At 40.8% G+C, this 27515-nt stretch overlaps 1 protein-coding gene across 2 annotated transcripts in view; it reads right to left on the reverse strand.

The window, feature by feature from the left end:
* Positions 1–27515, reverse strand: part of lamc3 (laminin, gamma 3) — a 267136-nt gene that overhangs the window by 95927 nt on the left and 143694 nt on the right. Inside the window, exons 7-10 of one of the 2 annotated variants that reach the window (XM_015943222.3) lie at positions 18231–18329; positions 17487–17623; positions 17037–17156; positions 2485–2683 (exon numbers count right to left, since the gene is read on the reverse strand). The exons of the other annotated variant lie outside the window; for it this stretch is intronic. Coding sequence (XP_015798708.3) covers positions 2485–2683; positions 17037–17156; positions 17487–17623; positions 18231–18329 — 555 coding nt within the window. The remainder of the gene's footprint in view (positions 1–2484; positions 2684–17036; positions 17157–17486; positions 17624–18230; positions 18330–27515) is intronic. 2 annotated transcript variants of the gene reach the window in all.

Genomic DNA, 27515 nt, shown 5'->3' on the forward strand with positions numbered 1-27515 from the left:
GAGCAAAACCACTCAGAAATTTAAAAAGTGCATCAGTTAAAAGCAAAGTGCTGCAGTGGGTCAGAGATGCTTTAACACAGACACTCATAAAAATACAGACAAAATGTTTAATTCAAATGTAACTTTGCCAATAAGTTTTAAAAACCCCCGAGTTAAATTCTGACACGTGAGCTGCAGCGATCCACGTCTCAGTGTTTCAGTAAAACTCTGTAATCCTTCCCTGTTGCATCTAGTTCAGCGCAAACAGAGCTGATTTCACACTCGATGCACATTACGGGTTTAAAATTTTTACCATAGTTTTTGATTGAAAGGGTATTTATTTATTAAAATAACATCTGGGTTTTATGAGCACAATTAAAATATCAAAAGCAGCAGCAATCTAAATAAAAAGTGTATCTTTCTTAAATATAGGACTATATAATAAATAATATGTCAGAACCACATTAAATGTGTATAATTAGAATACTTAAACTTTACTTACAATAAATAAATCTTTGTTGAAGATGTGTGAGAGCTGATAACGGTCAGAGATCTTTAGGTTTATCTGACCCATAGTAACAAATAACTAATGCTCCTTTCTTGAACCGTCGTCTTCCTCCGCTTATCCGGGTCCGGGTCCGGGTCGCGGGGGCAGCATCCCAACTAGGGAGCTCCAGACCGTCCTCTCCCCGGCCTTCTCCACCAGCTCCTCCGGCAGGACTCCAAGGCGTTCCCGGACTAAATTGGAGATGTAACCTCTCCAACATGTCCTGGGTGGACCCGGGGGCCTCCTGCCAGCAGGACATGCCCGAAACACCTCCCCAGGGAGGCGTCCAGGAGGCATCCTGACCAGATGCCCATACCACCTCAACTGGCTCCTTTCGATCCGGAGGAGCAGTGGTTCTCCTCCGAGTCCCTCCCGAATGTCCGAGCTCTTCACCCTATCTCTAAGGCTGAGCCCGGCCACCCTACAGAGGAAACTCATTTCGGCCGCTTGTATCCGCGATCTCGTTCTTTCGGTCATTACCCAAAGCTCATGACCATAGGTGAGGATTGGGACGTAGATCGACCGGTAAATCGAGAGCCTGGCTTTCTGGCTCAGCTCCTTCTTCACCACGACAGATCGGCTCAGCGTCCGCATTACTGCAGACACCGAACCAATCCGCCTGTCGATCTCCTGATCCCTCCCACCCTCACTCGTGAACAAGACCCCGAGATACTTAAACTCCTCCACTTGAGGTAGGACCTCTCTCCCGACCCGGAGTTGGCAAGCCACCCTTTTCTGGTCCTTTCTTGAACATTAAATCAACTTTAGATCTTTAGTGTAGAATAATCGAGTGCAGGTTTGAACAATCTTAACGTGATCATGACTTTTGTTAAGTAGATCTGATTAAAGCTGGTCCAGATGCTGGAAGCTAGGTTTGGAGTTGAGATGCCTTTCCTCCAGACACCTGATGCGTCCTCATCTGACTGCTTTATTCGCCGATTTGGTTTTTATCTGATGACGCCTTTATACCTACTGCTTTTTTGTCTGCTTTTTTATTCTATGAAGACATTATTAGTCACATCATGATCCTGTTCATGAGCGGCGGACCCTGGGAGGTAAGGATGTGCGGTAGTTCGCTGAGACAGAGCCGGATGGTCTAACAGTTGCTTTCAGTTCAAGTCGTGCTGTTGGCTGAGGTTTCTAGACAAACTGGAGAGAACCACTTCATTAATTGTTTTTTTAATCTCCACAGAATAGTTGAAGCTACACTATGTAAGAAAATTGTTGAGAGCCATGAAAAAAAAGTTTTAATCTAGCTTGTTTTACAGGTTTGCTACTTTTACCATTTTCACACCACTCCTGTGTTGGAGACCAGACTTCTAAAGTACCTCCTGGCTATAGACACACCCTGCATCCTTTCTACCGCTCTGTTCGATGCAATCATTTATCTTTTATTGTCTTCCTGGTACCTCAAGGTTTACAGCTCCCAAGCTGCGTCCACTCCCTTCATCTGTGGATTAAGACCATTATTCAGCAGAGGAACCACTTTGACTCTTTGTGGCACCTTGTTCTCTTTATCCCCATCAACAAATGACTTGTCAGCTGAACCTGACAGTTTATTTGGCTCCATATATTTCTGAACATGTTGATCCCTTCTCCACAGGGTGCACACACTCCACGTCCCACAGAGATTTGTTTAACATGTAGCATGCATAAACAGAGATTTCCTGCAACAATGCACCTGCCAGGTATATATGACAGCAAGCACATGAGGGACTTGGCTCATTATTTATATCCTGGCGTTCTGCGGGGATCGTGACAGAAAACATGTGTGAGCGCTAATCATTACATGGGTGCCGTTATCGGTACTCCGTGGACTCCTAATAGGATGCTGCACATATCAACATCATCCAAGCAAAGATTTCTCAGTTTTCAACAGTAAATCCACTTCATTTGGGATTTAATACATTAAGTACACATGCCCCCATGCCGGCAGCTTCCTATCTACATTCTGGTACCTGACGATGAAGGAGCGCCGCGGGGTAAGGCCAGGGTCGTGACTGAGTCCTGGCTCGGAGGAAAGTTCAGCCAACAGGGTGATTCCTGAACCTTGGAGAATCAGGGTGACGTGGTCCGGGAGTAGCTCAGGGGCCTCAGAGGTGAAGGTGATGGAGAGGAGCTGGCCGTAGCTATTGACCTGATGACCCAGGAATTTCTCTAGTAGAGAGGCACAGATTGGACAGTTGTGAGATGAGCAGAGCTTTAAAACCAAATGAGTTTGCTCCTTTCAGTTCAAACGTTGAATTCAATCATGTTTTAATGCTAAACCATTTATAAAAAGCCTTTAAATGTTTGTGTTTGTCGAAGGACTCATTTGATGGTGCCTTTATGTATTTACATTGAAGGTCCAGTTCAATTCAATTCAGTTTATTTCTATAGCGTCAAGTCATGACAAGAGTCGTCTCAAAGTAATAGTGATGTGTCGGTCGCGAACGACCCGGCTCTAAGAGCCGAATCTATGAAGTGAACGACGGGAGCCGGCTCGTCATTGGGAGCCGTCAAACCCCCCCTGCATTGCTGAAAGCCACAGGCGATTGGTCAACATGTGTAACTGCGTGTCCAGACTGTCCACACGAAGAGCAGTAGGGGCGGGGAAGAGGGAGGATCAGACTCAGACACACAGCAGAGCACATGCGGGTGGAGGGAGATGAGAGGGAATGAGGAGGAGGAAAAAGGCGAGCGAGAGAGAGGAGAGTTCGGCAAATGAGAAAATGAGTGACAGCAGTCAGAAAGTGGAGATTTCTTAAAGTGTTCAGTTAATAAATCCATATAAAAGATAAATACTTGATATATAGCTTTTTACATTAATAAATCATCTTACATACAGTTTAGCATTATTTTTGGTGATAAATATACTTTATGCAGCAGAAAACCTGCGGAGCCACTTGGGAGCCGAAAGAGCCGGTTCTTTTGGTGAGCTGCACCAAAAGAACCGGCTCTCTAAAAAGAGCCAGAATTCCCATCACTACAAAGTAAACATTCCAATACAGTTCAGTCAGTAAAAAGTTTCCTAAATAAGTACAACATATATGCCAAGTAGTGTTCTGTGGCAACATTGTGATTTCTTAGTAAATATTCTATTTAGTGAAAGATACACTTTATTATCTTAGTGAATTTTTAACTAGTAGTAGCACTTTCAATGTTAAAGAGAGTACAATGTTATTATCAGGGAGGGAGAATGTTTAAGTGGTTAGCAACAGTGTGCTAGACAATGGCCCCCTCCATGAGGCCACCACAGCTCAGCAGAACAAGATTGTAGCTTCTTCTGGGGAGAAAAACACTTAGAGAAAAAATAAACAGCTGACATAGCAGGAAATAATGCAGTTAAAGAGCAAATTGTAGAAGAAAGTAGTTGAGTGTGGAAAGTGGTCAGTATGTCCTCCAGCAGTCTAAGCCTATAGCAGCATAACTACAGAGATAACTCAGGATAACCTAGCCTTTTAGGCTACGTTCACACTGCAGGCCTTGATGCTCAATTCCGATTTTTTGAGTAAATCAGATTTTTTTGTGTGGCTGTCCACACAGTGACTGAAATGCAACACCAAACTCTCTCCAGTGTGAACGCTCTGCAGCCCCAAAGCGACATGCATGCGCAGGAGAGAAGAAGTCCCACTCAGTAGAGCCGAAACCGGGAGCGGCGGACTTGTGATGTAATCCTGATCCTGTAGTTAAACTATCAGTGAATATTTTCACACCTGTTAATTCTTCCGCTTTGGCCTGGAAACTGTTTTAAAAACTGTAAACCATTTTGCTCATTGTCCTCGGCGTCTCCCTGAATTATTGTTCACCGAAAATGCTCCGGTATTAATTCATTCACGGAGAATCCCCCTCTCAGGGAGACCCCCCGCCCCTCCTCCCTTCACAGAGGTGGAGACAGGTGAGAAACTTCGCTTCAGTAGGACCTCTGCCTCCCGTTAACGTTATTTCTTGTATTTTTAATTCCTAAACTTAAAACAGGATGTCCTGACAGACTCCTGAACCCCTTCTGTCAGCGCTTCTCCTCAGGAGCATCCGCACACAACACTCACCTCCGCTGACTCAGTGACGTAAGAGACAGATTTAATGTGACATGACCGCTCAGACTGCAGTCACTTTCAAGAACATCAGATGTGTGTTGGATTTAGTACCACATATTCAAGTGACACCGATCGCATTTAAAAGAATCGGATCTGTGCATTCAGATTGTCATAAAAAAATCCGATATGGGTCCCACCACGTGGGGGAAAAAAGCAGATTTAATGTGCTTTTGACTGTATTCTCCACCTTCCTCTACTCCCCCACTTGTCCAAATCTGGGCTAACATCAGAATTTCACAATAGGCCCTATCAAATAAAATGTTTTAAGCCTAGTCTTAAAAGTAGACAAGGTGTCTGCCTCTTGGACTAAATCTGGGAGGTGCTTCCACAAGAGAGGAGCCTGATAGCTAAAAGATCTGCCTCCCATCCCAAGAACAATCAGGTCACTGATGTATAATGAAGCTTCAATTATTAAGAGTTTTATATGTGAGAAGGAGGATCTTAAAATCTATTCGGAATTTAACAAGCAGCCAATGTAGGGAAGCTAAAACATAGAGTCACAGAGTCTTACGCATATTCAGGATTGCTGTAAAGACACTGACACAAGTCAGTGATTTGATGCAATCTGTCGGGTTCCTTACACAGAAAACTTTTTACTGTTTGTCTTAATGAACTGAACTGTATTGCAATGTTTAATTTATGAAGTGCCTTGAGACGACTCTTGTTGTGATTTGGCGATAAATAAACTGAATTGAAGTTAAATTAATTTAATCAGGCCTTAACCTTTTGTCTTTTGGTACGTCATCACAGAAACAAAGCTTATTTTTCTGAATTAAGAAAACAAGTGATATTTTCACCCTCTAAACATGGAAATCTGAATAATGTAAACACAACTTCATTTACAGTCTTACATCAGTTACAGTGACACAAATGCACATCTGTCATTCAGGACCACGAAGGAACTCTGTCATAAGAAAAAATAGACATAATCATGAAGTTTAAGCCTGAACAGAACAGGCCCCCTCTAGTGGCTGGCTGCAGTACAGTATTTGGTCTCTACCTCCTCAAAGTAGATAAATGTCACATTTCCTGACTAAAAAATAAAAATACACCTCAGATTATCGACTTTTCGTGAATAACATAGTACTCATCCTGCATGTTCAGTTATTTATTTTTCTAATTAGTTTTGTTGCAGTTAGTTATTGGATGGTTACAAAATCAGTGGAGGAGTAGAACAGAAATCTGGTCCTTTCTCCTGATTGTGAGAACTAAGATGAAACAAAATAAAAAGCAGCATAGCTATGTCTTTCCAGCCATAGAAAACATGATGTAACTCCTCTACTGACACCTTTACCTGATGTGTGAGGTGTACGGGTTGGATCATCTCCTGGGCGCCCCTCAATTTTAACCCAATTCCTGTTAAATTCTTAAACACCACCTAATCTCTGTTACTGCAGCCGAGGCTCATCTTACAACCCACCTCTACCGCATGTTTTTGGCTGACTGACAGTTTTGTGCAACAAGACTTCCACCTGTTATGACTTAAATGCCCTTTTCCACATAGACTCTGTATGCATCCCTATCATATTTATATTTTATATTTAGTCTTTGTTTATCTTTTTAACTTCATTCATTCAAAACCATTTATTTCACATTACAATGTACTTGTTGCACAATTATGAAATTGCTACAACAACCATACTCTACTGCTAATTTCTGCTATAAATGACCATAAAACTATAAAACAATATCGTAGTGTAAAACTGACAGCGTTTTCTCCACAGCTAAAGAATGAAGACTCATTTCTAAAAGGAATAAAAAAAAAATCACATCTGACTGTTGGATTCAAGGTAAAACACAAATTCTTGCAGAATTTTTAAAGTTACTATCAGTTTCCAAAAATGAAGAAAACAATTTTTGATCTTTTAGCATTTCTTTAATGATAACACAGGACCTTTATGCCTGTCGGAGGTTTATTCTATTTACAGATACGTTGTGTGTCGAAAGACTTCTCTAAAAAAAAAAAAGGCAAAGTCCGTCCAGTCTGATGTTTATCTTTCTGAGAATAATTCAAATTCTGTTCACTTACTTCTGCATACCAACAACGCGCTCTAAAGTGAATAACACTCAAAATTTTCTTCAAGCCTTCAACCCCCCAAAAAAAACAACACCAAACAAAACAAACAAACAAACAAAAAAAAAACAATGTTGCTCTTTTCAGATGTGTTTAAGAGAGAGGAAAAATGATAGGTTGCACGCTTGGTTGCCATCTTGTTTTTGTGCGTAATCGTGTGTGAAGTACATCCTGAGCTCCTATGGGGCTTAAGAGGGCTGTGGAATTGAGTGGGTGATATTGCTTGCGAGGGGTCTCTGGCATCATTCAGAGCAATTCAGCTGTCTGATCATCCAATATCTACTCAAGCAGGAGCTGGCTTTTATTATTCGCGCCGTGCCCTTACACAGCCCACTCTCGTCGGCAGCCACGCTGATGAATGTTGTTATTTCACCTGCATATAAATTGACTTTCTGATACTCCAAATCGAGGTTCTTCGCCGCACTTACAAGCCGGTGTGTGTAAACAGCTAGTTAAAGGAATACCTTATAATCTTTTTTATTTTACTTCTTTGCTTCATGCAAGCAATGCTGACCGTTTTAGAGTGGACTTGCAGATGAATGAAAGTGCAGGATTCAGTTATTCGTTTTCATCAGTCAGCTTTAGCATCAGGGCTCGTAGGAAATGAGAACCAGACAGTGATAAAATGGCAAAGGCTTCAGTTACATGCTTAATCGATAGTACTTGGTGTTCAATCCAGTGAGCCATCATTCATCTCAACAAGACTTCAGGATTAAAAAAAAAAGATCATTACAGCCAATCAGAAGCAAGGGCGTTCAAATCACAGTCATCCGCAGTCCAACTACAAACCATCGGCACTGACGACAAACAGAATAAAAGCCCACAGATTTCTACTATATTGATATCAGATGAAAAATGGTTTAACAGTAAATAAATAAAAACTCTGGACAAAAGAAAGTAATTAAATGCTTCTAAAATCAGACAGAAATTTCTCCAGTAGACCTTCTCACAATCAAATGGATAAACAAGCCGTTGGGGGGAACCTGAGAGGAAATGAAATAACAGATCAATACACACTTCTAGGTGTTTGCTCCATTCCGGTGTGTGCAAATATGAAGCATACAGTAAAAGACTTACTATGATCTGAACACTTCTGCCTTTTTTATGTTCTGGTTTCATGAAAAGTAGTCCACTTATTCTACATTTTACAGAACATCGATAGATGATTTTCATTCTTGTTTAGAGAGGCATTAGAGACCCACATGACAGCACAAAATGATACAAACATGAGATGTGCATAATATGTCCCTTTTAATTAATCATGTGTGATTTATCCACAGAAAATTAAAAGTTTTTAATATTTTTGGCGTAAACTTTATGTTGATAATACAGAAAAACTGGAAATACAGAAAGCATCTCTGCACCCAAACACTCAAAAGTCCCATTTTAAAAATGCAGTCCCGACGGTGAGTCGCTCCGACAAACGCTACTTAGGCGGCACTCAGAAGAGTAGCATTTGCCAGCAGATGATTATTGTTGCATTAGAGAACAGCCCCAGTAGAGCCGCAGATTTTGAGGAACAGACATGAGGCAATTACCAACATTTGGGGGAGTTCTGCTCCATAATAATGAATAATGTGCGAAATGAATGTTCACAAAATAAACGTCAATGGTTTTATTACTTTTGAAATGATTAATTGGAAATATATACAGCACATCCCTCGCACAACCGTGGGTAATGAGCCCAGTAATACCAATGTGTGATTTAGCTAAAACTCACACTTTAGTGCTCCCATATGTTTCTGAGACGCCATGTTTCAGATCTACCCCGTTGGCCATTATTCTGATGGGGTTTCATTTATTGCATTTTATTGTGTAGCTCTTAGGACAAAACTACTAAAGCATAATTACCCACAAAAGCTAAAAGACAATAAAACAACAGTCCCGTCTAAAAAAACACACACATAGTAATAAATCACTGAAATAATCAAGCAAACGCATAATTATTCTTCTGAAAGTGGGAGCTGTAATCTTTGCATTGGCATAAATTTACGTTGATTGCTTTAATTTGCACGACAAATTGGAGGAAATGGAAAAGTTGGGCAACTCTTGCTCAACAAAAATTGCATGTGAGTGTACAGGTTTTCCCCCATATCCTATTAGAACCACTTAATGTGGTACTACGGCATTTACACACCAAGTTTTATGTGGCTACATGTGGATTGCTGATTAATTATTAACAGGAAGCAAAGAGACAGGAAAAAATCTGCCCCTATTAATAAACAACTTGAATAAAATCTCATTGAGATCTACTGAAAAGTTGCCCACCTTCACCCTTAAATGTTTACCATACTGGGCCAAGATGAATCAATACACACATCAAGAAAGGGCCTCTGACCAACAGACACCCAAACTGAGCAATTACTCAATAGCATATGATAAAGAAATAAAAATATAAAGTTAAATTCAGCTGAAACTCAAACCCAACAACAGGAGAACCAACTTATCACATCATTATTCTACTGTTCAACTACATCCAAGTACAAGCGGTGCTCTTTTGAGGATCATGAAGTTCACATTTTAGACAAGAAGCAGTAAAATAAACCATTGTTAAACAAATGATCAGGTGTCAGGCTTAAAGTAACACTAACTAGTTTTGAAGCTTTAAACTAGAGCTTTAGCATTGAGTCAGTGATTACTGGGTTAGAAACTTGACCAGTTTCATATTTTACACCACGCTGCTCACCTCTGCTGGCCATATACTGCACTTAACAGTTTAGTGGAGCGGGTGGGTGTCCTAGGAGGTGCTCTTATACCTGCTACTGGTTATTTTTTGTGCAGTTAGCTTTTTCAGTTTGCTGATCATCAATAAAACGCACAAGAATAAAAAGAAGTTTGCTTTTCTGGAACCTCTGCAGCCCCTATCAGCGTTCTGGCTGGCCAATCACAGCTCTCTAGAGCTCTCTAGCTAATCAGGGCAGGATGCGCGGGAAGATGCAACAGAGTGGAACAAGCTGGCGACAGCGCGTAAACGGCTTTTGCATCAATTGTGGACTATTTGGACTTGGGCTTTATTAGAATCAGGAGCAGAAATATGTATTTAAGTCCTTTATTTTGAAAAAAGGATGTATTTTTGACTTCAACTGTGGACTCCCTTGTTTACTGATATCCTTTGCGGTGAGTATGTCATGTTGTTCATTGTCCAGTAGCATGCGAAAATCGTTTGACAGGCAACGGTGGAATCTGCCCCATGATCGAGAGCTGTCAATGGAGCATTTTTCAGAATAAATAATATATTTATTTATTTAGTCTGACTAAAACCAGAGTAAACATCAGCACGTCCTGCATTAGTTTGAGGATAGAAATCACAAACTACAAAAAGAAAAACAAGAAAACTAAACCAAACGATCCATACACCTTACAGACTACAAATGCTGTGCTTAATCTGCATTTAAGTGTTGTTTAAAAATGTTATTTACACTTTTACCACGACCGAATCGTCTTCCTGTTCCTTTCGGGTGCAGCAATCTTTACCACAGACCCATGTGTAACGTCATGAAGGAACTGTTTTCCACCTGAAGGTCATCTCTCCTCATGAAGGACTAAACGCCTTGAGATATGGCTCAAGGTCTTTGATGCCTCTGCATCTAAACTGTCTTAACTAGCTATTTGCCTCCCCCTGCCGCTCAAGAGAAGATCAGAACTCTATTTAATAATAATCAAATAACTTTGTTAGTCCAAATAATCATGTAAAGCTCAATGTTAAATCAATCTGTGAAATGAGAATATTCATTACTTGATATTATAATCCTATGATAGTTTTAATAAGTAATATAACTTTAAAGTACACACTAGACTGATCACACGTAATGTTAAAATCACATGACACATTCCTTTGTCTCTCCAACCAGAGCTTTCTTTTCTGACGCGTGGCGTGGTCTGTGCGGCGTTTTTATTTGTTGTCACATTCTGATTCGACCATAAATCAAAACATCTGAATTATAAAACTAATTCCCACATCACCCTTAACTCAGTTCAACGTTCTAGAGTTGCGAGCCGGCCACTTGCAACGCTCCTTCAGAGTAAAAGCTGAATTCACAGACCCTTCAGGGTCCCGCTGATGCTGTCAAACACCTGTCACTTACCTGGAGGCAATCCCAAGACTAGTCTGTCATACCGTATGCTGTTACATTGGCTCCGGTACCAAAGGGGGGTCCGTGGACCTTGGTGACTTTTTTGCTCACTCTTCTGTTTAAGTGTATTAAAAGCCTAAAATTCTGCATAATTAATGAGCATCAGACCCACGTGACCACAGAGCTAGCTCCGTGGAAAGGCCTCAGTAGAGCCTCGGTCTGGGTTGGAAACTGTTCCGGGATTTTGAGTCTCTGTGTTTGTGTATTCTTTTTTGGATATTTTTTGTGCAATTGTTGGACAAAACGACTTGCTGTGGCATTAATTGCACTAATAGAGCGTCCAAGGAGTCTCCACTTCATTTTTTTCCGTAAGTAAAATTATATTTATATTATATTAGATTTATTTTTATTTAACATTCATAGATTTAAATTCCTCTACAAATAGTTGGTCTGGTCACCGTATACTCAATGATGGTTTTAGTGTGCTCTGTAATGTCTGTTCTCTTACCACTGCTGGTATGGATACAAAAAAAAAAAGTGTGTGCGTATGCATGTACATATATGTACATGTGTGTGTAGATACATATGTATGTATGTATATATATATATATATATATATATATATATATATATATATATATATATATATATAATGTATGTGTGTTTGTTACTATGTAATTATTATTGCCTGTTTACCTGTGGTAACGCAATTTATAATTAATATATTCTGTATTCAGTTATGAAGGTTCTATTTGTTGTTTGCGAGCTGCTGTCGAGATGTTTGCATGTGCCCGGAGCTGTTGATGGGTTGTTTGGTTTGCTATGATGAGCGTAGCTGCGGGAAACTTATTGTTTTTTTTAGTTGATGAGTCAGTATAGGGGTGGGATTTAATAAGTTTTCTTCGTCCCACTCCTTTTCAGGTAATTTCTGTTTCTTGTTATTGTGCACTTTATGTTTTATAAATGTATTTTGTTGTGCCTGAAATGGCAAAAAAAAAAAAAACTGCAAGGCTTCTGGAAATTTTGGTTTTTACGTGTCTGGCCTGGGGTTTCCATGAAATTTTGTTATCAATTACGACTCCCAAAAATTTGTTTTCACTCACATTATCAATTGGTTCTATATTATATTTAAAATTACCAAAAAACATTGCTTTAGTTTTATTTATATTTAATGATAATTTATTTATATCCACCCATTTTTTTTTAATTAATTTTAGCTCCCTGTTTACGGTGATTACAAGATCAGTATAATCATCGCTACTGAAAAATGTATTAGTGTCATCTGCGAACAGTATGAGCTTAAGTACTTGAGAAACATCAAAAATATCATTTATGTATACATTGAAAAGTTTTGGTCCCAACACTGACCCTTGGGGAACACCACATGTAATACCATGTTTCTCTGAATGGTAATGCCCTATGCTAACATATTGTTCCCGACCTGTTAGGTAACTTTTTAACCAGTTACCAGCTTTCCCTCGAATATCATATTTTTCCAATTTATCCAATGACATTGAGTGATTGATTGTGTCGAAGGCCTTTTTGAGATCAACAAAAATACCAACTGCATATTTATTTTTATCCAGTGCATTAGTAATTTCTTCTACTGCCTCAATTATCGCCATTGAAGTGGTTCTTTGCGTTCTGAAACCATACTGACCCTCATTTATTATTTGATGTTTTTCAAGGTATTTTTCTAATCTTGAATTAAAAATTGTTTCTAAAATTTTGGAGAATTGAGGCAGTAGAGAAATAGGCCTATAATTGGTAAAACTGTGTTTGTCATTACTGTTGTATAGTGGTATTACTTTCGCGATTTTCTTTTTTTTTTTTTTTTGGAAAACAACCGGACTGAAATGATAAATTAAGTTGGGCCGAGAAACAGGAAACTGTTCCGTTACTACAATGCAGATCGGAGTCTACGTTTCACAACAGATCACACTATCAGAAATTCCTCCCTGACCAGGAAAGGAAGCGTCGGTGATTTGTGAGTTAATGTGCATTAATGGACCCCTCACTGCAATTTGAATGCTTTAAACTCATCACAGTTTTGATTGTATTTTATTTTAATCTTTCCCAGTTTGAAATGAAACTTGAGTGCTTGTTAAGTTCATTCCTTTTCTCTTTCATGGTACTCGATGCATTTTATTGGTAACTTTGTTTATCTAGTTAGGTTTCTGACGTTCAGATGACTTTACTTAAGATTCTTGTTGTAGGCGTGCAGACAAACGAGAAACGTAATGGGTGTTCGGTGAGTTGAGTGCTAGGCGGGCGGTGGAGTGGGGCTGGTAGATCTATGGACGGGGACATGGATCGAAAGCTGTGGCATTCAGTCAAAGTCTGGACATTACCAGTACCTCCTGGAACATGAGTGCTGCTCAATCATCCTTCTCTTCTCATCCAACAAGGACATTTGCTGTAGCTCAGACTTGCATGGCTCTATGGTTAGCATTGCTACCATCAACGTTCATGTTGAATTGGTTTGAGACATGCACATTTAAGGTGGAGTGTCTTGCTTATGATGTGCTATACCAACTTTTCCCAGAAAGATCTGCTTCTCCATTGCCATTACAACAATACTAAAGCAGGTTGGAGACAACGCAGACGTTTTGGTACGTTAGATCCTCACCAACAAGCTAAAAGTGGTTTTAACAACTTGGACCACTTTAAATAGCAAAATTATTAGATAAATGTTCTCTGATTTCTCTGTCCTGCCTTTGACCCATTCTCCCCACGGTCTCTTCCTCCCTCTGACACTTCCTTCATGTATTACATTTAGCTAGCCCGGAGACCAAGTTACATGCTTAGTGGCAGGTAACACTCAAACATCTGCACTTATTCCTTAGAAACTTTACTTGAGGGATAAATCATTGAAATTCAATCTTCCTTGGCCTCTTCCTTCATGTTCTTTCCTGTTCTCTTTGAGCCTTCCTGCTGCTTCAGGCTCAGCACATTTGTTTGTTCTACAGATAAAAAAAAAAAAGATCAACATTGTCGAGCTTTGCAACAGATGGCTGTGAAGATTTGTGTTACAACCATGTCCCCTTCTGTATGAAACACCGGCCCAGCCAAGACAGCCAACCCCTCACTCTCCTGCAGAATCAAACAGCGGCCACATTTTTGGAAGCAGGTCAAAGCAGCTGTTTAGGGAGGTATTTTGTGTTTGTCTGTGACAGTTTCTGGCAGCGGCGCTCCAGTCTTAAGTCTCCACAGGGACCTGGACTCTGTCTGTGTCAACTGCCGAGCAAATGTCCAGAATAAGACAAGAAAAGTGGCAGAGCTTCAGAGTGTCTGCGAGCACACATACACACACACACACACGCATGCACATACCTACCTACATTCATTCATTACTTGGCAGATTTGAAATGAAGGGAAAATAGAAGAGGACAATTCAAGATGTTTACAAAAAAATAAATACACGTCTTCATGCGGTGAAAAAAGAAGGAGCAATTTTGACATCCCGGCTGCTGTAAGTGCCATATTGGCCTGGCTGTCATGGAGAATTTAGGAAACTCGAGTGCAATTCTGTCTTCCAATTTCTTTCATACTGTCTGAAACACTCGCAATTCTGGCCGAAGCCATCCCTGTCAAGAACGTTTGAGAAAACACCTGTGAAGTCATCAAGTGTCGTCTGTGGCCTTCTGCAAAAGGCTGAGTCGGGTGCATATTCCAAACCCTCCTCAGTCTTTCTATTAATTTAATAAAATCACAGATGACTGAACCGTGCGTCCGTCGCTAGACAGCTCATGCCCAAGGCTAACTACAGCGCAATACATTCATGGCAATGAGAGAATTGCGTTTCACATGATGCTCGACGGGGCGTTGTCACTCAGAATTATCTGTTGCTTTGGTGAGGAAGGAAGTAAAGGGATTTAGCACAAAATGGAAATAAAGTTATTAAAAATACAACAAGGACAGTGGGAGAGTGTGAGAGAGAACCAGAGCTGCTTCCTAAGCTGCTGCCACTCAGCTCTAATCTTTAAAGTGACTCTACGCACGCACAGTGACGGAAAAAGGCGAGGGGAAAATTAGACCATTAAAGGGGACGGTGTGGTAACAGATGTGTGTATTTATTAAATGGGAAAACAACATAAACAGTGGTGCACAAAGCAGATAAGCAGACGACCACAAAGCTGGTCTGAGCCAGTCGGGATGCTAATCTGTGACTGAAGCCTAAGAGAAAAAGACAACTTTATAAAAAAAAAAACATCAACAACTGTACTTTTCTATGCAAATGTATTTCTACTGTATCCTATGATGTATAATTATTCCTTCTTGGGTTACACACACAATGTAAAACTTGCGTGTTAAGGACTTGATAATGCACTTTTAATGATATTTGACAAATCATCCCGGACCACCATGCTTTGTCACATCCTCCCTCAGCTGAGCGCCCTTCATCTTTCTAAAAAGGAGTCCCTCAGATGGAGTTGTTACCCGTGATCATGCATTCTGGGCATTAAACTCCCCAGAATACGGGGTTAATGGGATTGCTCCGGTTCTGCTTCTGGCTGCGGACTGCTTGGTGGCTGAAGAGGCTGTGAGTTGATGCCTAAAACCAGCTTAGCGGAAACAAGAAGGAATGGAGCCAATTTTCACTTTGTTGGTTCTTTAGTGTTGCCAAGATGTCCAATTCCATCAGGCGTTAGCTGCTGGGGAGTCTGAGAGAAATGAGCTCCAAGTCTAGCGGCTGGGCCAGCTTTAACTCTTATCTTCTAATAGCTCTGATAAAGGATTGGAGGAAATGGTATCCGAATGACCATCGGATGAGCTGATGCAAAAAATCATGGGTGATTTAAGGAACAACAGGAACAGAAAGACTTCATGAGCATGTTAACACTGATATGAGTTACAGTTAGCTAGAGAAATGATTTTACCACCTCACCTTTGAAAATGCTGTTTAAAGCAATTGTCAAAATGCAACCAAACAAATTACAGTACTGAGCAAATGTTTTAGGCAGGTGTGGAGAAACTGTAAACAAAAATAGAAGTGTTAATCATTTATTTTCAACAATCAATAAAAAGCTGTGAATGAACAAAAGAGAAACCTAAATTGAATATATATTACACACACACACACACACACACACACACACACACACACATAAATATATATATGGTAAAAGGCCTGTATTTGATATTGCGCCTTCTACCAATAATTTTCCTTTTACCAATAATTTATGCAAATGACACTTCTAACAGGTTATTGTATTATTCTTGTCAAGTTTTTTGCTGAATTCCTTCAGGAAGCAATCCTCTTTTTGGTACATGGCCTGTATTTGATATAGCGCCTTCGAGAGTCCTGGAACTTCCCAAGTCACTTTACAACACAGTCATTAACCCATTCACACACGCATTCACACACTGGTGGGGATGAGCTACGATGTAGCCACAGCTGCCCTGGGGCGCACTGACAGAGGCTGCCGAGCACAGGCGCCACTGGTCCCTCCGACCACCACCAGCAGGCAAGGGGGGGTTAAGTGTCTTGCCCAAGGATACAGTGACAGCAACAAACTGAGCGGGCATCAAACCTGCAACCTTGCGATTATGGGGTGAGCATTTAACTCCTGTGCCACCGTTACCCATATATATATATACATATATATATATATATATATATATATATATATATATATATATATATATATATATATATATATATATATATTTAAATCTTGCTGTCATTGAACCTCACAAGTATACATTTGTGTTCACTGTGCACTTTGTCATGATTTAGGGTGACCATATTTTGACTTCCATAAAAGAGACCCTTTGCCCATTCCTTAAAAAGTCAAACTGCACTTTGTTCAGTTAAACAGGACTACTTGCCGGATCGTTTTTATTTACTGTTATTTTGTCTTTTAATTGTTAATTCAAGGACACCTCCTTTGTTCCATATCGCATCGATGTTATTTATATATTAAAACTGTCTCAACTGTATTAGGCAGAATGGTTTGACCGTTACCCATATATACGTATATATACATGTGTATATATATATATATATATATATATATATATATATATGTATAAATATGCATATATATAAATGTATATATATGTATTTAGTGGTTTCAGTACACAAAAGCGCCAAAAGTAGTTTAATAGTTTGAGTAACTGAACTTCCAATGATTTCTTACAAGATCCATGTAAATTCAAAGTTTTATTACACGTGTTTTATTACTCTTCAAATGACCCCATTGACTGAGCACAAAGTATCAATTTAATTAAGTTAAAGATTAACCATTAAGTTGGAATTTCAATAATTCTGCTCTGCGACTCACCTGGACCTTTGTAGTATCCAGTGTCCTCCTCGCTGAGCGGCAGCAGGTAGACTTCACCTTCCTTCCACAGCAGAGGGTACTCTAGACCTCCAGAGAACTCCCCCATCCAACCATCCTGATCTGACCAGAAAAGGAGATTCAAACGAGACATAACTCTGCAAGCTCATGTGATATAATGAGATCCCTGCGTGTCCCTGATCGTCCTCTCCTGACGCGCTGGGGCATCCCGAATCGTCATATATTGAGGCTTGGTCACACGCGTCATATTTTGACGCTTTGGGTGTGAGAATGTGTTGGCTGATGATAATGATGATGATGATGATGATGATGATGATGAAACACACCATTTCAACTTCTCTAAATGAACATAAGCGATGGATTGAAAGCCCGAAAAACAATAGAGCCATTAATATAAAGCAGTAATTAGAAGCTGGAGGTCTCATACAATACCTTCGATAAAGTCTGAAGTGATGCTGACAGCAGCGTAGCGATCAGATGAGGAACAGGCCCGCGAGTGGCCAAAACAGAAACACGGCTGGCAGCCTGCTAGGTTTTCTTGTTGCAAATTGAAAAATCCCGGCTTGCATCTGTAGTTCACACACACAAAACACACACACCCCAATGTGCAAGAAAAAAATATTAACATGTGCATGCACACCTGATTCACCACATCCTTTACTCCTGTTCTCATTTTCTTCTAGCCGTAATGGTGATGACCGCCGCATGCTGAAGCGTTTAGGACAGCGGGGATAAGAACCCTGAGCTCTGACCAATATACCATTTGTTGGCATATGAGCGGGACAGGAACAAAGCTACAGATCAGCTTCTTCTACAGTACATTACACAGGAGAGGGACTTGTTAAATGAGCTGTAAAATGAGTAAAAAAAATACAGTGAAGGACCTGGAGGCACATGTTTCCAACAAAACAGTGACTCTGTGTCCAAAAAAAAAACAACATAAAAAAGGCTGGGCGCTGTGTTAGTAATGAAAGAGCAAGATCTGATGTGATGACTAACAGCTTGGTGAAATCTACAAAATAAGAGTTTTTTTAATCATCTATCCTAAAAGTGATCATGCAACAGCTGCAATTAAAAGCTCCAATTGTTGCATTGTGTGGGACTTTAATAGTTGCCGTGGCAACAGAGAGGCTATGTGCGCACGTAGGTGACATAAGCAACAAACTTATCACCCACCTATTACAGCTCTGGCCCTCCACGTTTGGCTTACAGTAACAGCGTCCATCCAGAGAGGAGCAGTAGTCCACACTCCCTCTGGGATCACACTCACACGGCCTACAGACAGCAGGGACACGAGAGGCGATTGTTACAAAGGCTTTATGCTGGGAATTTTTAAAGGAATGCGTATCTTTCTAAGGAAATATGATTCACAACCCACTGATTCCTAAAAAAAGTAGAATGAAATAGAACTACTGTATGTGTTTGACTGACTTGTCTTTATACATTTCTATTTGGACACTTTTGAGCTGCGATATGTTACTTCTCACACCATCGTATCACACCAGCTTCAGCTTTGTTGTTTCTTAGGGTCAAAACTAAATTTTGATATTTTTGATGTTGGGTTATTAGAAACTTTTATCAGTGGTCAGGATCGAACAATGACGGTGATTTTAGCCTGGAGAATCGGGTGTTATCAGTGGTGAGTCAAGCTAACAGCTAATAAAACATTTTTTCCAGAGTAGATTCAAACTGTTTTAAATAACTCAAATCTATGACACTTGAAGCAAACATTAGGCTATAAAGCGTTTTGCAGTATAACTTTTACCAATTACATAGAATACTTGGCTTATTTTATGAAAAAGAGCATTTGTGTTGAACAAGCATGTGAATGTGTGTGAATGGGTGAATGACTGGCTTGTTTATAAAGCGCCTTTAGGGGTTGTAGAACCTTAGAAAGCTTTATATAAATACAGGCTCTTTAACATTAAGCTGGGTATACCCTGTTGGTCATGCTTATGCTTTTAGTCAATTCAATTCAATTCAATTCAAAAATACTTTATTAATCCCAGAGGGAAATTTGTTGCTGTAGTAGCTCAGAATAATAATAATAATCAAGCCATCAAATAGTTGTTGTGTATTACAACGGCTGGACGGATCTCCAGTAGCGGTCAGTGTTGCAGCGAAACTGAAGAAGCCTCTGACTGAAGACACTCTTCAAGAACATCGTCTCCAGCTATTATTCCCCTGTATCTCCTAGGGGTTGTAAGAACTAGTCGACTAGTCGATTTCACCGCTCTGTAATGACTTTTTATGCCTGTCATCGACTAGTCGCTGTCATGTGATAATGACCGACAAGATGCAGTCCTCGGAAAAGACATCAGGTGATGAGCCCCTGCGCGTCGGGAGGTGGAGGGGCTCAGAGCGTCGGTACTGACACCTGCCGTAAAACGGACATTTAACCAAATTGTGACCTTTTCCCTCTTGCAATTTAACCTTCCCCTCACCCCTATCCTAACCTTAAACAGCTTGCCCATGCAAAGCTCTGATCATTGACGAGCTCCAGACATCTGCGTGCTGAGCACCGCCACAGTAACATTATCAAATCAGGTGTCACCACCTCAAAAACAAATTTAACACGTGATCGTTCATGTCGGCTCATTTCCTTTTATGTTTTTTGTCTTTTATTCTTTTATTTGTGCCTGATGCGTTTCTCTGCTGTGGATCGGGGCGCATCACCTGTTTTGTCCTCCGGTGACGCACCTAACTGATGTGGCCGGCGAGCACTCCGCTGTTTTTGTGGTCGGTAGATCTTTTAGAACTGCAGTTCAAAGGTAACTCATAAGGTGAATATATGTGAACCCAGGTAGCAGTTTCTCTTTAGGATTGAGAGGAGATGCAGGAAGATAATAAACAGACAGGACAGAAAAATAGTCAAATAAAAACAAGGTAGTTTTTGTACCTGGTGGTTGCAACAAACAGACACCATTGAAGGTAATCAGAAGTGAGGAACACAAAATGAAATAATTATTTTAATGTTTAGAGCAGCAGGAACTCTGAGAGGCTGCAGGCGCATCAGTGAGTTTGTGGCCGCTGCGCAGGGGTAGGGGGGGAGGGCTGAAGCAGAACAGTATAGATGCAGAAACTACCGTTGATGAAAGAGATTTTGTAACCCAGAAGCTAGAACCTTAATGAGGTATTAACTAATTGGCTTACTAATATGATCCATCCTCAATTTAGATAAAATATAAAATATAAATTAAGGAAATTAACAATACTAATTAATAGATATCTAATTAACTAATAGATAATTTCATAATGAATTATTGGAAGGGTGAATAACTAAAATAACGAGTTTAATATTAAACATCGGTTAAAACAAGAATCTTGAACATCACTAACAGAAACAGAAGAGGAAAGCTGTATACTATTGGTCCAGGTGGGAATCTGAAATTTCATTGGCTGAGAGAAATAAGTCCCGCCTCCGCGAAATAAAACCGTGCGACGCAGCTGAGCGAGAGGAGAGACAAACGGCTGTGCAGCACGCAGATACAGAAAGCAAAGACTGAGCGGTTAGAGAGAGAGAGAGAGAGAGAAAAAAAACAACGGTCGAGGCCGTGAAGAACCCTGATTTGGGTGCCGCATAGATAGAGGGAGAGGCGGACTTGACTCCTTCTAATAAGAGCTAGGAACTTGGAACCAACGCGGTGAGTAAAGAAAAAAGAAGAGAAAAAGCTAACGATGCAACTTAAAAAAAATGAAACTTAAATAGCTTATCAAATTAATTCCATTCTTATAGATTTGTGTGGAGACGACAGAGTGAACCAATCCTCTGTAGGAGGGAACCGTTGGAGCGCGTTGGTGAGTGAATGAGATTAAATTCAGTAAATTATTAAATTCAAAAAGCTAATTACAGCAACCGAGGTGACAGCAGTGGGCTGCTAGACGTTAGATCCCAGGAGTTAACATCTCAAACTACCAGTTAACGGTGGTAGGGCATATAGGAGTTAACGGCTCAAACCGCCAGTTAACGGCGGTAGGGCATATGGGATTCCCAGGAGTTAACGGCTCAAACCGCCAGTTAATGGTGGTACGGCCTAGATGTACAAGGTCCTCAGGGGCGTTATAGCTAACGCCATAGAATTAGCAATGCGTCCCTTAACCAAACATTTAATAATAATAAAAAATGATAAATAAAAATAAATAAAAGCTAACTGATTAGGGAGGAATTATTTTACAAAGGTGGACCAAAGGACCAGAATTTATATTTTGTTGAATTTTGTTATAGAACATTTTATTTATTTATTTATTTATTTATTTATTTATTTATTTATTTATTGTGTTACAGATATACAAGGTGTCACAATGCTGTATAGAAACACAACTAAATGTATCCTTGTTGTCATGAATGTATTTCTTGTTGAATAGTGTAGAGTAATAGAATCTAACTGAGCCTATTGAGCTGAACAATTGTTGTCATATGTAATTATATTTCCAGAGCTACTGAGAATTATTTTAATAGACAATCAAATTGATGTTATGTTAGTTGAACTGTGAACCCAAACATGATTGGCTATGCCAATAGAGTGAAGCATTTGTTTAAGTCTGTAAGACTTTATGCTGTGATGTGACGAGAAGGGTCGATGCCAACTCGCTAACAGTCCTGTTGTTTACAGGCTGGGTTTTTTTTTTCCTTGGGTTTGACCCCGACTCCTATGATCACTCACTTGGAACGAGAACTGGATTTCTTCCTGACGAGGGAGATGGCGAGCCTTAACCACTGAACGAACCAGGACATCTCAAGTAACTGAAGAGCAGACTGCTCTCTTCTGTGAACAATCTCAACGGTGCGGTAGGAAAAAATCGCACCACCGGACTCTGACTTTCACCCCAAGCGTGGGGATTTGACTTGACGCCGGCTGACTTGTGACTCATATGATCAAATCTCATACCGAGCATTTTACTATTGTCGATTGTTTTCATCTGTTTTTGTGTGTTATCTTTATGTGTTATATTTCCCATTATTATTAAAATTTAGTATATAAACCGTTTCATGCTATACCCGTGACTCCAGTCATTCTTAAACAACCTCCAATTCTCCCCGAACCTAATTATTGGCCCATTTGTTTATTTTTTCTTTTAATTATCTTATTGTATCCTGTAATCCGGTTACATAAAACTTGGCGAGCCAGCCAGGAGAATTGTAGAGTTGTTACCTTAGCTAACCATTGACTGACATCATAAGAGTGCCTGGAGGTCACAGTGGTTTGCCATTTTGGCATTATTGGTACTTTTGAGTGTTTTAAAATGGAAGTTGTGAAAACAGAAAAGGTCAAAGTTTCAAATGCTGTTTTAATCAGTGGGTTAACTGATACAGACCTTGATAACGAAGTCTTTGGGTTTATGGAAGGATTCGGACCAGTTAACAGGCGCATTAAGTTACCAAACTGTGATCAGATTATTGTGGAGTTTCAACATGAAGCCACTGTTAAGGAATTAAAGAAACAATGTTTACCCTATGACAAACCTTGTACTAGGAACCCAGATGTTTTCTTTCATATTCAAGACCTAGCCAGCGCGTACAGTCTAGAAACTAGCACATCTGCCACTGATGCCTATCTGTCAGAGCTCAGGGACATAGCTGCGCGTAGCAATCAATCATTTAAAGACCTTCTAATGGAGGAACTGGCAAAAATTGGGGAATCTTTAGGAAGGGATACCCATGCATCTGAACCAGTCACTGAACCAGAGCCAATGCTCCATAGTGACCAAGTTACATATTCCCTGCCTTTAACACCAGAAGTTAACTATATGAACAACTCAAAGGACAATTGTCCACCTACAGAGACTGGAAAACAAAACCCTTGCATTCCACCAAATCTTTTAAACACACCTGAGGTTCAGCGAGTTATTGTGGAACACATTGTTAAAAGCAGTGAGGTTATCCCTCCGCCTACTTCACAATACAGACTAAAACCGTTCTCAGGGCGAGTTCCACACCCTTCTTTTGAAACTGACTATGATACTTGGCGTAGTAGTGTAGTGTTATGCATAAATGATCCTTCACTCACCAAGTCCCAAATTGTACGAAGAATCGTGGAGAGTCTGTCAGCCCCAGCAGCGAGCATCGTTAAAGCTCTTAGTCCAAAATCCGACCCGGAAACGTACCTTGAACATCTCGATTCAGCTTACGCAGCTGTCGAAGACGGCGACGAGCTCTTTGCTCGCTTCTTAAACACAAACCAGGACAGTGGTGAAAAACCTTCCGATTACTTTCAGAGGTTATACACCTTGTTAAACCTAGTTATTCAGAGGAATGGAATTTCCTCCAGTGATGCCGACCAGCAGCTGCTCAAGCAGTTTTGCAGAGGCTGTTGGGACAGCTCGCTGATTTCAAACCTGCAACTCGAACAAAAGAAAGACAACCCGCCTCATTTTACAGCACTTCTCCTCAAACTGCGCACTGAAGAAGACAAACAGGCTACTAAAGCAGCACGCATGAAACAACACTTAGGGGCACAACGAACTAGAGTGTATTCAAATGTGCAAACAACATGCTCTCAGAGTAAAAACACTTGTGAACTGGAAATAGATGATAACTGTGATGACTTACGCAAACAAATCGCTGAGCTCAGGAGCCAAATTGCACAGCTTAAGGTTAACAACACAGATAAAAAGGCAAAGAAAACTCAAAAAGAGTCAAAACCCCGTGTGGGGACTAAAATTCCAGATGAGCCCAAACAGATTCAGCAGATAACAGCAGTGGTGCCCAGACCAAAGCCTGGATACTGTTTTAAGTGCGGAGAAGATGGGCACATAGCTTCTAGCTGTAGCAACGAGCCAAATCCAGCACTAGTTGCAACTAAAAGACTTGCTCTTAGACAGAAGCAGCGCGAGTGGGAGATGTCAAAGCCAATTGCTCAGTCTCCTCCTTTAAACCGGTAGAAGCTCCTATCGTGGGACAGATAGGTGCTAAAGTAGAACCAAGTCCCTCTAAGGAAAGGACAGAGAGACTTTTTTGCAAGCCAGTTCATGCTCATTCAGTGCCAAAACTTCCCAAAAGATTAGTGGGTGGGCGATGCACAGCTACAGTCTCAGTTAACAGTGTTGAATGTAATTGTTTACTGGATTCAGGGTCCCAGGTAACCACCATTGCCAATTCTTTTTACCAAGAACACTTACCTGACCTCTCAATTAAACCCATCAGTAATCTGTTAGAAGTCGAGGGCGCAAACGGTCAAGCAGTTCCTTATTTAGGATACATAGAGATAAGTGTCACATTTCCAAAAGAGCTCGATCAGTCTGGACTTGAGTTACCTACCCTTGCGTTAGTGGTTCCGGATATAAGCTCAAACTCTGATACACCACTACTCATTGGCACAAACACACTCGATCCTTTGTATGAGCAATTGTCTGCCAATAACTTACCTGATTCCAAGGCACTCTCTTATGGGTACCAACACGTGCTAAAAGCCTTAGCAGTCAGAAAAAAACAAAGCAAAGATGGACGAGTTGGTGTGGTGAAGCTTCGAGGGAGAACCCAAGAAGTTCTCCCTGCAAATAAAAAACTGTTACTAGAAGGGTTTATGCAACCCAGCCAAAACAAGCATGAGCCTTATGCACTCATTGAACAACCCACCAATGGTTCTCTACCAGGGGGTATAATTGTAGACTGTTGCCTCATTTCCTTACCTTCACATGGTCCATACAAAGTACCTGTTGTACTAAGAAACGAAACTAACCATGACATCACATTACCCACTAACTGTGTGATCGCTGAGTTAGTTAAAGCCGATCGTGTTATGCCATATCCAGAACCTGACAAAAGTGATCAGAAAGTACTTGCGGCGTGTAGTTCGCAGCAACAGACTTCACCTTCAAACCCTCCTCTCAGTTTTGACTTCGGTACTTCGCCCTTGTCCGAAGAATGGAAAGGGAGGATCACCAACAAACTTAACACTTACTCCGATGTGTTTTCGCACCACGATCTTGATTTTGGTCATACACAACAGATAAGACATCACATCAACTTAAAAGACGAGACCCCATTCAAACAGAAATCTCGGCCGATCCATCCACATGATTATGAAGCCGTGAGAAAACATTTGGAAGCCCTCTTGGAAACCGGTATAATAAGAGAGTCGGAGTCTCCATTTGCCTCACCAATAGTGGTAGTTCGGAAAAAGAATGGTGAGGTACGTCTATGTATAGACTATAGAAAGCTTAATCTGCAAACCATTCGCGACGCATATGCCCTGCCTAACTTGGAGGAGTCCTTTTCTGCTCTCGCTGGATCACAGTGGTTTTCTGTGATGGACCTCAAGTCAGGTTACTATCAAATAGAGATGTGTGAAAAGGATAAACCTAAAACTGCTTTTGTTTGCCCGTTTGGGTTTTATGAATTTAACCGTATGCCACAAGGAATAACAAATGCTCCAAGCACTTTCCAACGGGTTATGGAAAAGTGTATGAAGGACATTAATCTGAAGGAAGTGTTAGTTTTCCTAGACGACTTGATCGTCTTTTCCAACTCCTTGGAAGAACACGAAACCAGACTTTCTCACGTTCTTGAACGGCTTAGAGAATACGGACTCAAGCTATCACCAGATAAGTGTCGTTTTTTCCAGACATCTGTGCGTTATCTTGGACATATAGTATCTCGAGATGGCATAAAAACCGATCCAGATAAGGTGGAAGCACTCAAAACATGGCCGAAGCCTCAGACTTTGAAGGAACTCCAATCTTTCTTAGGATTTACCGGTTATTACCGACGCTTCGTTAAAGATTACTCAAATATTGTCAAGCCACTAACATCTCTCACGGCTGGTTATCCACCCAAACGGAAAAACTTTAAAACACCACCATGTAGATCAAAGTACTTGAACCCCAAAGAACCCTTTGGGAATCGTTGGAGCCAAGACTGTGAGAAGTCCTTTCAAACTATTATTGAAAAACTTACCACTTCGCCAGTTCTTGGCTACGCTGACGCAAAACTCCCATATCTAGTACACACAGATGCTAGTACGACCGGACTCGGTGCAGCGCTATACCAAGTGCAAAACGGTGTCACACAGGTAATCGCTTATGCAAGTCGCGGTTTAAGCTCTAGTGAAACTAGGTACCCTGCGCACAAGTTGGAGTTTCTAGCCTTAAAGTGGGCCATAACAGATAAGTTTCATGACTATTTGTATGGGAACACATTCACTGTCATTACTGATAATAATCCGTTAACTTACCTCTTAACAACGGCAAAACTCGATGCAACGAGCTATCGTTGGCTAGCTGCGTTGTCCACCTATAATTTTGACATCAGATACCGTGCAGGTACACAGAACGTTGACGCGGATGGCCTGTCTAGGAGGCTGCATGATAAACCTGAAGACAACTCAAAATTCACTGAGGAATGCCAACGACTAGATGAGTTCCGATCTCATCTTTTATCCTCTGTCAAAGAAGTCGAGCTTCAACTTCAAGCCGAAGCAGTGAAGGCAACATGCCAAAAGCACATGGTCTTGGATGAGACTGATTCTCCTTGTGGTTTAGTTCAGTCACTTGCCATGTCTGCAGCGGCCATTCCAGACCTATTCCAGTTGGAAGACAATAGTGACAGTTTCTTTGCTGTGCCCAAGTATAACCATGCTGACCTTGTCTCCTTGCAGAGGAAAGATCCAACCATTGGCCGAGTCATTCAGCTGCTTATGACTGACAATAAACCGCCAACTGATACTATTGCAGAACCCCCGGTGGTTCTTAACCTTTTGAGAGAGTGGAAACGGTTTGAGTTTCAAAATGATTTACTGTACCGGAGACGCCAATTAGGACCAGAGACATCATTGCAGTTAGTCTTGCCTGATTCATTACGTTCAACAGTCATGCAAAGCCTACATGATGATATGGGGCATCTTGGGGTTGAACGTACGACAGATCTCATTCGGTCCCGTTTTTACTGGCCAAGAATGGCTAGTGATATCGAAATCAAAGTTAAAACTTGCGAAAGATGTATCCGTCGGAAGGCCCTCCCTGACAAAGCTGCTCCAATGGTGAGTATTACCACCACCAGACCTATGGAGTTAGTTTGCATGGATTTTCTCTCCATAGAACCAGACAGTAAGAACACTAAAGATGTCTTAGTGATTACAGACCATTTTACAAAGTATGCAGTGTCCATCCCAACCAAAGATCAGAAAGCCACCACCGTCGCGAAGAACCTGTGGGAACATTTTTTAGTCCACTACGGGTTTCCTGAGCGTCTTCATAGTGATCAGGGACGGGATTTCGAATCACGTACAATCAAGGAACTTTGTTCTTTACTTGGTATCCGTAAAGTCAGAACGAGCCCTTATCACCCTCGTGGCAACCCCGTTGAACGGTACAATCGTACATTACTCAGCATGTTGGGAACTTTACAAGCCACTGAGAAACATCACTGGCGCGATTTTGTAAAACCACTTACTCACTCGTACAATTGTACAAAAAATGACGTGACGGGATACTCTCCCTACGAGCTAATGTTCGGTAGGCAGC

The sequence above is a fragment of the Nothobranchius furzeri genome, chromosome 6, assembly GCF_043380555.1.
Source record: "Nothobranchius furzeri strain GRZ-AD chromosome 6, NfurGRZ-RIMD1, whole genome shotgun sequence".
Classification (NCBI taxonomy): Eukaryota; Metazoa; Chordata; class Actinopteri; order Cyprinodontiformes; family Nothobranchiidae; genus Nothobranchius; species Nothobranchius furzeri.